This window comes from Oncorhynchus clarkii, chromosome 19 (assembly GCF_045791955.1).
Source record: "Oncorhynchus clarkii lewisi isolate Uvic-CL-2024 chromosome 19, UVic_Ocla_1.0, whole genome shotgun sequence".
Taxonomy (NCBI): Eukaryota; Metazoa; Chordata; class Actinopteri; order Salmoniformes; family Salmonidae; genus Oncorhynchus; species Oncorhynchus clarkii.
This window is the reverse complement of record NC_092165.1, coordinates 44221600-44234602: the sequence shown is the minus strand read 5'-3', so window position 1 is coordinate 44234602 and position 13003 is coordinate 44221600. Positions and strand designations below refer to the sequence as shown.

Sequence of the window (13003 nt, the reverse complement as noted above, 5' to 3'; positions counted from 1 at the left end):
CCCTGCTCAAACCAGTGTCTCAAACCACAATCGCAAGTTTATGAATGTTAGTGATGCATTCTGTTACAATGTTTAAGAAAACTCACGTTTTAATATCACTACTAGTTACATACTATCATTCCTCAATGCATAAAATGTAAAAATACCAAGTTATGTAGCTATCATATACGTTTTATTTTAAAGCTTCCAGTGAGGCAGCATCTCATTTACTCATGCTTTGTTAGGTCTTGCTTATGAAATTGTAGCTAGCAAAGACATATCAAATTCCATATTAGCCTACTACAAAATGACTTGCATTTACAAGGATGACAATTATTTATCACACTGTTTCACTCCTAAACATGTGCAAACAAACAGCTGGTTGATACAAAATATGTGTAGTCTGCTGGTGTGATAAATGAGTAAAGAAGACTGAAACAGTAGATGGAAGGCAGGTAAGGTTACACAGGAGGAAAAGTTATTGGATGTGTTTTTATCTTTCATGTTTGTTGTGTGGCACAAGGTAAGATTTACTCCTTGGTCAGTAATAGGACTTTCTGGCCGACATCATCACAAGGCAACTTACTGATGAGAAGCACTGCATAGATAGATGTAAAATTACCAACATTACCAGTCAACATTGTTTCAAAGCTACACAAATCTGTTGGCATACTTTTTTTTTTTACCCAATATTAGACAGTTTGGGGGTTGCAAACATATGTCACATCATGCCATATCTTTGTGCGTCCATCTTGAGGAGCGAGGATGTAAACTCTTTAGAACATCTGGATCATGCACTCTCTGGACTTTCCTACACCGACCCACTTAACTGTAGAGAGAAATGACAAAGGACATTTCAAAAAACATGAACACATCCCCAAAACATTTGCACTAGACAAGTATCATCTTTGCAGAACTGGGTACTAGTGATGATATAGACAATAGTGCCCCTTACTGGCACATTTAAGCCATGTCCTTGGTACTCATTTGGATCTTCAGTTTCCTATATGAGTAATAGTATGCTGGACTATGGTATGGTTAAAACTGGGTCATGTTCAGTAGACATGCAACTGAAGAAAATGTTTTGAAATGAAGGAGGTACTACTACTACGACCTATAGGCATACTTGTCCAATAAGAAGGCTTTATTTTGTTATCAGTTTGGGTCAGCAGGAACACCCTCTATCCTATATGTAACTTACTGGGTACTCCAATGTGGTTCTCCACAAAGCGGATGTAGTTCTGAGCCTTCTGGGGGAGATTATTCCACTTCCTGGCTGCAGACGTGTCACTCTTCCAGCCGGGGAAGGTCTCATACTCTACCTCCACTTTGTGCAACAGCTCCATGTCAGCTATGTGAGTGAAGGATGAAGATCATAAATCAGAGGAGAAATTAAATGTTTTTGTATAGATAATACTTCATGAATTCTATACATGTCTATTTTACAGGGTAGGCCTAGTTTGGTACAGTACTTTTGAATCGAATTTAGAGAGCATACCTGGGAAATGGGGAATTCTTTTGCCATTGATTTTGTAGGCCACTCCTACTTTGATCTCATCCAGCACATCAAGGATGTCAAGTTTTGTCAAAGCAATGCTTTAAGGAAGCAATGTTATTTGTTTAACACATTTCAGGAAAGAGATGAAAACTACTACAAGAGTTACATTCAGAGGAGCAGTCACAGACAGATACAGCACATTGAACAGGGTAGATAAAGAAATAACAAATAAAATAACTTGCCTTTCGCGAACTAACACTCGCCCCTGACTTTTTTCTCCCCTATTAGCACTGACTTTGCTGATAGTTACTTTATTTAGAAAAAATATACTTACTATGACTGAGATATGTGATTGTCCCACCTAGCTATCAGAAAATGAATGCACTAACTGTAAGTCTCACTGGATAAGAGTGTCTGCTAAATGACTAACATGTAGAATGTCAATGTAGTAAAGAGTAGGGGATATTCAAAAAGAGTTAAGATTTGGCAGCCTGCCTTTCAGTCATATCCACTCACGCAGTGAAGCCATTGATCATGTGAGCGTATCTCAGGATGACCAGGTCCAGCCAGCCACAGCGACGTTTCCTGCCTGTGGTCACGCCCACCTCATGACCCCTTGTCTGCAGCAGCTCACCTGTCACCTGCACAAAACCCACTCAGTTTAGAATAGATCATTTGATTGATCAATAGTCAAATACTTCTGTGTTGTCCACTTATGGTCACCAGTCTTAATAGTTTTTATTACAAAAAAGTATTAAAAATAAACACTTGTGCGGTGGGGGAGATCTTTGTGGGCTATACTCAGCCTTGTCTTAGGGAAGTTAGTTAGTGGTCTGTTGATATAATGTTGGTGGTGTGGGGGCTGTGCTTTGGCAAAGTGGGTGGGGTAACATCCTGCCTGGTTGGCCCTGTCCAGAGGTAACTTTGGACGGAGTCACATTATCAGTCCCCAGTATCTATTCTGTAATAGTTTATGTGCAGGGGGCTAGGGTCAGTCTGTCCCATCTGTTTTAATTATCCTGTCTGATATGGTGCTCTGTGTGATCTTAGGTATGCTCCCTCTATTTCTCTCTTTCTCTCTCTCCTCTCTCTTTCTCTCTCCTCTCTCTGTCTCCCCTCCCGGAGGACCTGAGCCCTAGGACCATGCCTCAGAACTATCTGGCCTGACAACTCCTGGCTGTCCCCATCCTCAGTCCACCTGGTCGTGCTGCTGATCCAGTTCATGCGGTTCTGCCTACAGCTATGAAACCCTGACCTGTTCAATGACCTCTGAGTGCTCGGCTATGAAAAGCCAACTGACATTTACTCCTGATCTGTTGCACCCTCTATAACCACTGTAATTATTATTTGACCCTGCTGGTCATCTATGAACATTTGAACATCTTGAAGAACGATCTGGCCTTAATGACCATGTACTCTTACAAAAGGTTTCTTCCTAGTTTTTCCTAGCCACTGTGCTTCTACATCTGCATCGCTTGCTCTTTGGGGTTTTAGACTGGGTATCTGTATAAGGGCTTTATAAAATAAATGTGATTGATTTCAGTAACAGCTTAGTAAAGCAATACATTTACAGTTGGAGTGAGGGATCAAGCTGAAACACGTTGACCAGAAACCCCATGGACAGTTCTCATGTTAGGTTACATAACCCCAGACCAGACAGTATGTCTATCTTGAACCCTGACTCTGGCCTAAATTTAGGCCTTGAACATGTGATCAGCATGAGAGCTGAAGAGTGTTGTAACAGGCCTCTCACACAATCTGACAGCTGGCCACAGAGGCAGCGCCTTTTAATACCAGGCTTCCTACATGTGTGAGAGTCATATGATCTTAAACACTAGGTTTACTATACATATCCAACTCAACTTGTACCTCAAAAGAAAAGAACATGTCCAAACAAACTGTATATATCAAACTACTAACCCTTCCTGTATGTAAATGCACTACAACCTCTGCTAAGAGGTCTTCACCTTCATGGCACAGGTGATAGTGTACTCTCTCACTCAAGGTCACCGGTTCAAGTCTTGCTATGGCTGTTCATCTTTAATCGTTACAATAGAATCTCCTTATTGAGAGAGTCAAGAATGTCTATATAGATGAATGAGCTCTTACATTGAGTTGTTCTGTGGGGAAGGCACCAATTCCCACCCTGGTGGTGTAGGCCTTTGATACACCATACACTTCACCAATATTCAGGGGAGGGATGCCAAGACCAGTGCATGCCCCACCAACGGTGCAGTTTGATGAGGTCACAAAAGGATATGTGCCTGAAGGGAAGAGAGAAAGTGGAAATAAATGTACATACAGATGAGTTGTCCATGTAACCATCACACTTTCTTATCCATCTTATCATTGGCACGATCCTTAATGTAAGATTGTTTGTTTGTGAATAAAGGCCCACGTTGGAGCTTAGGAGTGTGCGGACTCTATTTATTTTTTATAACAGTCCGCAATGGGACCATGACATTTCTTACCAAAGTCAATGTCGAGGAGGGCAGCGTTGGCCCCTTCCACCAGAATTTTCTTTGGGGGTCCATGAAGAGCCTCGTACATGTAATAGACTCCATCCCGAACCATCGGCCGCAACCTCTCTCCATACTCCTGCACAGTACAAGACAACAAGAATTATCATAGATCTAATATATCTGTAGCCCATGACTATTCATTCAGAGAGGATTTACCACATACCTTCAGTTTTTTCAGCTGACTTTCAGTATCAACTGTCAGGGATGAGTACATGGACTGGTACTGTTCGACAAGGTTCTTGAATCTGAAAGAAACTCCCAAATCATCTCAATCTCTATTACCTTTCACTTTAGTGGGTCAATTTAGTTCAAGAGTAAAGGCTTGAGACAGCTACAACCATATACTGTTGGACTCTCAAAATGTTTATTGTATGTCAAGTTCAGATGTTTATATTGTGTCCTGTCTGTCAGTAAGCATACTTGGTAGAGAACTCCTTGAAGTCTCCCAGCAGGTCACAGACACGCAGTCCTATGCGAGATGCCTTGCTGGCATAGGTGGGTCCAATGCCTTTCTTGGTTGTTCCAATTCTGTCATGATAAAAACACACCTGTTTTAGTTGAGGGGATTACAAAGTAGCATTTGCAATTTTACATCAGCTGTGAAAGTGATTGACTGAAGTCCTGGGATTTCTATTGACAGTGAGCCATTGTAGTCTCTACCTTTATGTAAGCAACCATTGCCTTCCCTACCCTTACATCTTTCCCTCTGTTGCTTGTCTCTGGGTCTCCTGAATTCCATCCACAACCTGATGGAAATCAAACACTGTTGAAAGATAAAAGCAAAATAAATGTCATCCTTTCTCCAAGCACAATACACAAATATACACTGAGTATACCAAACATTAGGAACACCTTCTAATATTGAGTTGCAAAATACAGAAATCATTCCTGTATGCTTAATTTTGTATTTTTCAAAATTCAGCATCATATAATGCAAAATGCATCATACGGGGATGATTTCTGTATTTTTTAAGTTATATATCTTGAAAACTTGATTGGTGACAAGCAAAACATTTTGGGACTAAGTCAACAATGGACTAATGAAACAAATACCCAAAGATGTACTTTTCCTTTAAATCTTTTGTCTGGCCCAGTCACCCTCTGAATGGCACACAAACATGATCCATGTCGCAATTGTCTCAAGGCTTAAAAATCCTTCTTTAACCTGTCTCCTCCCCTTCATCTACATTGATTGAAGTGGGATCATAGCTTTTACCTGGATTCACCTAGTCAGTCTATCTCATGGAAAGAGCAGGTGTTCTTAATGTTTTGTATACTTAGTACATTATGCAGATAAAAATATCACATATTCTGTATACATCTTCGCTTCATTTGTGAAACCAGAAGAATACACACATACCAAGGTGAGCTCTGTCAGAGACTATTAGTCTCTTCTCCCAGCCTTTTAGACCTGGTCAGAGAATTGAGAAAAAAAAGTAATGTAATGGCTTCCGCGTCACTTGACAACTACAGCATTGACTGTTATTCTAAAAATATTTAATTTACCTTTCTTCTCATTGTTCTCCGCCTCCTCAAACAAACCTGGTAGGTGTATTACTACGCCATTACCTACAAGGGAACATATGCTAGATAAGAGCATACTGACCATTGCCTACTGGAATTAGTGGAAATGGGGATAAAGAGTAGAGAAACACTCACCAATGACACATATGCTTTTGGGGTTGATAATTCCACTGGGGAGAAGGTGGAAGTCATACTCTTTGCCTTCCACTACCACTGTGTGGCCTGCATTGTTACCGCCCTAGAAGATCAAAACAAGATTGTGTTTAGCAAACCTCCAACTGTCACCAGAGTCAAGCAGCTTGATTTCACCAAAGGACAGTTATTGATTTGATTTATGGCTGTTTTGCAAAAAGGGTCAGCAGAACATGAACATAAAACTGTCAGGACATCCACTGGCCATGCATCCAGAGCAAATGTAGAATCTTATTTTAGTCCGTGTGTAATGGAGTCTAAGCCCCCTCCTTGTCACAAAGCTACCCCCTACCAACCATTTTAACAGACTTGGCTGCCAGACCCTACACTCCGTCTCCCCGGCTAAGACCTGGCCTTCTAAATGTCAAGTCACACTGGGAATGTGACCTTGCACCAGCCCAGTGGGTGGGGCTGGCTGAAGAAGTACACAGAGTGCTCAGTGTTGTGACCTACTGTCAATGGAGAGTACAACACAACAATTGTGTAATGGACTTTACACTGTTAGTCCCCCAATAAATGATTTATGAGCAAGTTTTGCTTTTCTTTGCTGGTCAAAGAGAAACTTTGATCTTAAGAAACATTGCCTAAGTGTCATTATTGACATCATCTTCATTAAGGAGGTCAAGCTCTATATAGTAGAATAGTTTATGACTGTTTATGATATCAATAACCCTTTGTAATTCTATGAGTATTGGTCTAATTGTGCTCTAATGCTTCCTTCCCCCAGCAGTACTGTGTGAATTTAGCTTTTTGCCGTATGTTGGTACTTTGGTCTGTTTGAGCATTTTACTGTATTGGTCTTCAGATAGATACAATTTAGTGATGTGTGAGGTATGGATCCCCAGTTGAGAGAATATGCTTGTAATGATCATGTCGTAAGAAGAGACAAATAACCAGTCAATAGCATTCCAATTTGAAAAGTTTAATTTAAACTCCAGTCAAGTAAATAAATACAAATTCAGTTGAAATTGAAGAACGGGTAATAGTCCACCAAGGAATTTTTTAATTCTTTAAACAATTCAATCTAAACCAATTTCCTGCAATGATAAAATAGAAAACACAACGGAACTTTATTGATCCTAAATTCCCTTATAACCTCGAGGACATCACATAATAGAACATTTAAGGCAAAAAACAATGTGCTATTTCAACCATTTTCCAATGCCTACCCCACACCGGTCACACTGTATGCTACAGTGACAGTCACTGATTCCGATGTGTTGGACACACGATTTGCTAAAGACTCACCATAAATTTTACAGCAACCATGCTTATAATTCAATGACATGATGATATAACTTTTGTCAGTCCAAGTATGTGAACGTTGCATTAATATCGTATCATATACACACGATATTACCTGACATCTGCAAACAAGGTCAGACTCAGTCGCCAATAAATCGACGACTTTTCCTTTGCCTTCATCTCCCCATTGCGCACCGAGCACTACTGTCACTTTGTTCCCTGTTTCGTTCCGTGGCCGCTTCAGCCCTTGGGTTGGGTTGGAGGGCGGATTTGTATAACTCTTGTGGTCTTTTGCTGACCAGCTAAACGACATGATGTTGCTTATGCTGTCCGTCCGAAACAGACTAGAATGTTTCCAAGAGTAGTATTGTCATATCAATGTCTCCGTGATGTCAGGACGCACGGACCGCAGTAGGTATAATTATTAGTTCAAACAGTTGTTTCTATTGGACACATTCAGGTAGGTCCCGCCCCGTGTCGTTCTGTTAGCTTCTGTTCAAGAAACGTTTTGCAACAGATTCGGCGTAATGAATTCCCCCCAGATCTCGAACAGCGGCTGCATTGGGAGGAGCCCTGTCTCTCAAGTCCACATGTTAATATAACACTTGTTTGATGTCAATAAAAATAAAGGCAAATAGAATTATTCCGTTGGTGGGCAGTTAAACATTTTTTGGGAAGTTAGGAAGATTACAATGCTTATATGAAATTCATAACTGGCACTCTAATCTTTCGAAAAGTAGGATCAATTGTAGACCTAAATTGGCACTCCACATGAAAAAGGTTGCCGACACCAGCAATATGAAGCCACACTTGTGGAAGGGCGCATAGGCCCACAGTGTACCATGAGTGTCATTGTCTCCTGAGCTTCCCACCAACGTTGTCTCATTGTACTGCTTTCCCAGATGTTCATCATAATGTGTGTGCACAGCTCATTTTTGCAGTTTGCAGTGTTCTGTGAAGGGAGTAGTACACAGCTTTGTACCAGATCTTCAGTTTCTTGGCAATGTCTCACATGGAATAGCCTTAATTTCTCAGAACAAGAACAGACTGACGAGTTTCAGAAGAAAGTTATTTGTTTCTGGCCATTTTGAGCCTGTAATCGAACCCATAAATGCTGATGCTCCAAATACTAAACTATAGATTTTTTAAATTAAAAAATATAAATATATACTTCACCTTTATTTAACCAGGTAAGATAGTTGAGAACAAGTTCTCATTTACAACTGCGACCTGGCCAAGATAACGCAAAGCAGTGCGACAGAAAAAACAACACAGAGTTACACATGGAATAAACAAGCGTACAGTCAATAACACAATAGAAAAAAAGAAAGTCTATATACAGTGTGTGCAAACGGCATGAGGAGGTAAGGCAATAAATAGGCCATAGTAGCAAAGTAATTACAATTTAGCAGATTAACACTGGAGTGATAGATGAGCAGATGATGGTGTGTAAGTGGTGATACTGGTGTGCAAAAGAGCAGCAAAGTAAATAAAAACAATATGGGGATGAGGTAGGTAGATTGGGTGGGCTAATTACAGATGGACTATGTACAGCTGTAGCGATCGGTTAGCTGCTCAGATAGCTGATGTTTAAAGTTAGTGAGGGAAATGTAAGTCTCTAGCTTCAGCGATTTTTGCAATTCGTTGCAGTCACTAGCAGCAGAGAACTGGAAGGAAAGGTGGCCAAAGGAGGTGTTGGCTTTGGGGATGACCAGTGAGATATACCTGCTGGAGCGCGTGCTACGGGTGGGTGTTGTTATCGTGACCAGTGACCTGAGATAAGGCGGAGCTTTACCTAGCATAGAATTATAGATGACCTGGAGCCAGGTGACAAATATGGTGACAAATATGTAGCGAGGGCCAGCCAACTAGAGCAGACTAGAGCATACAGGTCACAGTGGTGGGTGGTATAAGGCGCTTTGGAAAACAAAACGGATGGCACTGTGATAGACTACATCCAGTTTGCTGAGTAGAGTATTGGAAGCTATTTTGTGACATCGCCGAAGTCGAGGATCGGTAGAACAGTCAGTTTTACTAAGGTAAGTTTGGCGGCGTGAGTGAAGGAGGCTTTGTTGCGAAATAGAAAGCCGATTCTAGATTTGATTTTGGATTGGAGATGTTCGATATGAGTCTGGAAGGAGAGTTTACAGTCTAGCCAGACACCTAGGTATTTGTAGTTGTCCACGTATTCTAGTCTAAAGAAGGCCAGTTTTATTGCTTCAGAATATGTAACGTTCGTCGTGGGTTGAAGAAGGTGAGGACCAATGCGCAGCGTGGTAGGTGTCCATATTGTATTTAATACAAATACTGAACACTCGAACAAAAACAATAAAACAACAACCAACTAACAGCCCAGAACAGTGCAGCAAAACACAGAACAGAAAATAATCACACACAAATCAAGGGTGAAAACAGGCTGCCTAAGTATGGTTCTCAATCAGGGACAACGATTGACAGCTGCCTCTGATTGAGAACCATTTCAGGCCAAATACAGAAATACCAAATGATAGAAAAAATAACATAGACTGCCCACCCCAACTCACGCCCTGACCATACTAAAACAAAGACAAAACAAAGGAACTAAGGTCAGAACGTGACAGAATAACAGTTTTCAGCTGTGCTAACATAATTGCAAAAGGGTTTTCTAATGACCAACTAGCCTTTTAAAATGATAAACTTGGATTAGCTAACACAGGAGTGATAGTTGCTGATAATGGGCCTCTGTATGCTTATGTAGATATTCCATTTTAAAAAATCAGCCGTTTCCAGCTACAATAGTAATTTACAACATTACCAATGTCTACACTGTATTCTGATCAATTTCATGTCATATAAATGGACAAAAAAATAGCTTTTCTTTCAAAAACAAGGACATTTCTAAGTGACCCAAACTTTTGAACGGTAGTGTATATATAGTACCAGTCAAACGTTTGGACACATCTACTTATACCACACTATGAATTAACAAATATGGAATCATGTAGTAACCAACAAATCAAAATATATTTTAGTAGCCATCCTTTAAAAGCCACCCTTTGCCTTGATGACAGCTTTGCACACTCTTGGCATTCTCTCAACCAGCATCACCTGGAATGCTTTCCCAACAGTCTTGAAGGAGTTCCCACATATGCTGAGCACTTTTTGGCTGCTTTCTTTCACTCTGCGGTCCAACTCATCCCAAACCAGGTCACTCCATCACTCTCCTTCTTGTCAAATAGCCCTTACACAGCATGCAGCGCAAACCAGATTGGAATGGCGTATCGCTGCAGAATGCTGTGGTAGCCATGCTGGTTAAGTGTGCCTTGAATTCTAAATAAATCACTGACAGTGTCACCAGCAAAGCACCCCCACACCTCCTCCTCCGTGCTTCACGGTGGGAACTACACATGCGGAGATCATTCGTTCACCTATTCTGCGTCTCACAAAGACACAATGGTTGGAACTACAAATCTCAAATTTGGACTCCTCAGACCAAAGGACAGACTTCCACCAGTCTAATGTCCATTGCTCATGTTTCTTGGCCCAAGCAAGTCCCTTCTTCTTATTGGTGTCCTTTAGTAGTGGTTTCTTTGCAGCAATTCGACAATGAAGGCCTTATTCACACAATCTCCTCTGAACAGTTGATGTTGAGATGTGTCTGTTACTTGAACTCTGTGAAGCATTTGTTTGTGCTGAAATTTCTTGCCATAATATGGACTTGGTCTTTTACCAAATAGGGCTATCTTCTGTGTACCACCCCTACCTTGTCACAACACAACTGATTGTCTCAAATGCATTAAGAAAGAACGACATTCCACAAATTACATCTTAACAAGACACACCTGTTAATTGAAATGCATTCCATGTGACTACCTCATGAAGCTGATTGAGAGAATGCTGAGAGTGTGCAAAGCTGTCATCAAGGCAAAGGGTGGCTACTTTGAAGAATCTCAACTATAACAAATATTTTTTAACATTTTTTTGGTTACTACATGATTCCATATGTGTTCTTTCATAGTTTTGTTGTCTTCACTATTATTCTTCAGTGTAGAAAAGAGTAAAAATAAATACATTTAGAATTTTAAATAAAAAAAATTGTAGGTGTGTCCAAACTTTTTACTGGTACTGTATATATTATTTTGCATTCCCTCACTAAGCTAACTACCTTCACAACCAAGATGACATAGACGAACAGCCTTTGGTAAGTGTCCTTTTGTGTTGTAATTTCCCATTTGGAAGGTGCATGAAACTATTAGCATGACTTTATCATTTCTAGCACAGCCAGCTATCTAGCTAGCAAGCTATATGAATGATGAACTGAAATGAGCTACTCTTGAGGGGATCACTATTGTAGCTAGTTATGAATAGCGATAACTTGATAATAATGGCAAAGTTGTTTCCTACAAAACATTTGTCTACTTTAGCAATGTCATCATATGTCCATGCCCATATAGTGTAATTTAGATGAAACAGTCATTAGCCTCCGTCTATCACGACTTTTGGGCACCACTATGGCGCCGCCGGCAGAGGGCGGCTTTTATTTTTTTATTTTTTTTATTTTTGGCAGAGGGCGGCTTGAAAACGTTCATAACAATGGCATGACGTGCCCAGTGACGGAAGTGCAAGCTATGAAAAGCAACATTGAACACTTTTATGAAAACCACATTTTCGTACCCTACAAAAAGAAATTGAACTGTATTTTAAGACGGTTAAATGCTCTACTAACAAAAACGCGGTTAGAATTTTAAGTCCCATACATATACTTACAATTCTAACAGCTTTTCTGTTAGTAGAGCATTTAACCGTCTTAAAATACAGTTCAATTTATTTTTGTATTGTACGAAAATGTGGTTTTCTGTTTGTAAATGTACATTTGTGTATATGAAATTTGGCCAAAAGAATAATGAAATTAATTACATAAAAATGTTTCAGCTTATTTCTATTGTATGTAAAGAATCCAAACAGTACATCTCTCCATAATAGTGTAAAATCTTCATAAAAGTGTTCAATTATAAACCTACTGATGATGTCTTGCCACAGCTGTCTTACATGCATACTGTAATGAAACAGCAGGGAGCTCGACCTTCGAGCCGGAGGTCCGGCGCGCCATCGACTGTGCGGTAAGAGCATGCTCGAACGGCAGAGTCGAATTCCGCGCTTATAAACCCAGGGTCGTTACATTACTCCCTCCTTTCAAAGAGCGCGCTAACTTGCGACTCTACGTCTTACAGGAACGGGCTCACCGGACAAGCACACGCACTGTCGTGGATGCGAGGTCCGATCACTTCTGACACCAATGTAATGGAACAGCAGGGAGCAGGTCTCGAACCCTCGACCTTCGAGCCCGAGGTCCGGCGCTATCGACTGTGCCGCAAAATAATGCTCGAACGGCAGAGTCGATTTCCGCGGTTATAAACCCAGGGTCGTTACGTTACAATACAATGGCAAAAAAGATGCAACATTACAAAATGTTACATTACAAAAGGAGCAATTTGAGTTGTTTTCCTTAAATTTCTTCATATAGTGGTTGGCAGGATAATAATTATGAATAATTTAAAAGGAAACTTCCTTAATTTGGTTAACATGTAGGTATGTGTGGCAACATCCAAACTTTTTCCAACAGATATTATCAATAAATCCATTCCAATAAGGCACAACATCCTGCTGAAACAAGGTTCGTATCACTCTGTTGTTGAATGGACCAAATGAGAAACAAATCTTTCCTACTGATGAGTCAATAGAAGGTAGGCTCTGAGGGTCAGGTTTTGACACGTTCCTGAATAACATAGCAACACCTGAGGGAATGGCATCTAAAACAATTGCAAAATCTTTAGGTGTTACAGGGACTTTGTAAAGTGATAAGATAGCGACATTTGTCTATTTTGCCCAGCTCTCAAACTGTATGTCTGTCTGTAGGAGTTCCTACTGGAGGAGTGGTTGCAGTGTTGCCAACTAATTTTCAGGGTAAGTTGCTAGAGGCAGGTTGATTTGTTGCTAAAAGTTGCTAAATGACGTTGTGATGTCATTGCGTGACAACGTAAGTTTGCGTCATTACGTAGAATAC

At 40.5% G+C, this 13003-nt stretch overlaps 1 protein-coding gene across 1 annotated transcript; it reads right to left on the bottom strand.

Annotated features, from left to right (window-relative positions):
- Positions 1–153: 153 nt before the first annotated feature.
- LOC139375264 (adenylosuccinate synthetase isozyme 1 C) lies at positions 154–7475 on the bottom strand. Its single transcript, XM_071116877.1, has 13 exons — positions 7076–7475; positions 5659–5761; positions 5506–5568; positions 5360–5410; positions 4696–4762; positions 4420–4527; positions 4163–4244; positions 3949–4075; positions 3587–3741; positions 1994–2118; positions 1478–1575; positions 1181–1330; positions 154–808 (listed from the first exon to the last, which is right to left on the bottom strand). Exons 1-13 carry the CDS (start codon positions 7271–7273, stop codon positions 756–758), a joined length of 1380 nt encoding a protein of 459 aa, XP_070972978.1. The 5' UTR covers positions 7274–7475; the 3' UTR covers positions 154–755.
- Between the last annotated feature and the right edge of the window lie 5528 nt (positions 7476–13003).

Bases quoted from the DNA above. Each gene is read 5' to 3' on its own strand.
- LOC139375264 (XM_071116877.1), bottom strand. From the start codon at position 7,273: ATGTCGTTTAGCTGGTCAGCAAAAGACCACAAGAGTTATACAAATCCG. The intron at 5,411-5,505 runs GTAAATTAAATA...TTCTCTGACCAG, and splicing joins GGAGAACAATGAGAAGAAAG to GTCTAAAAGGCTGGGAGAAG. The intron at 2,119-3,586 runs GTAAGAGCTCAT...GGTTTTGTGCAG, and splicing joins TCCCCACAGAACAACTCAAT to GTGACAGGTGAGCTGCTGCA.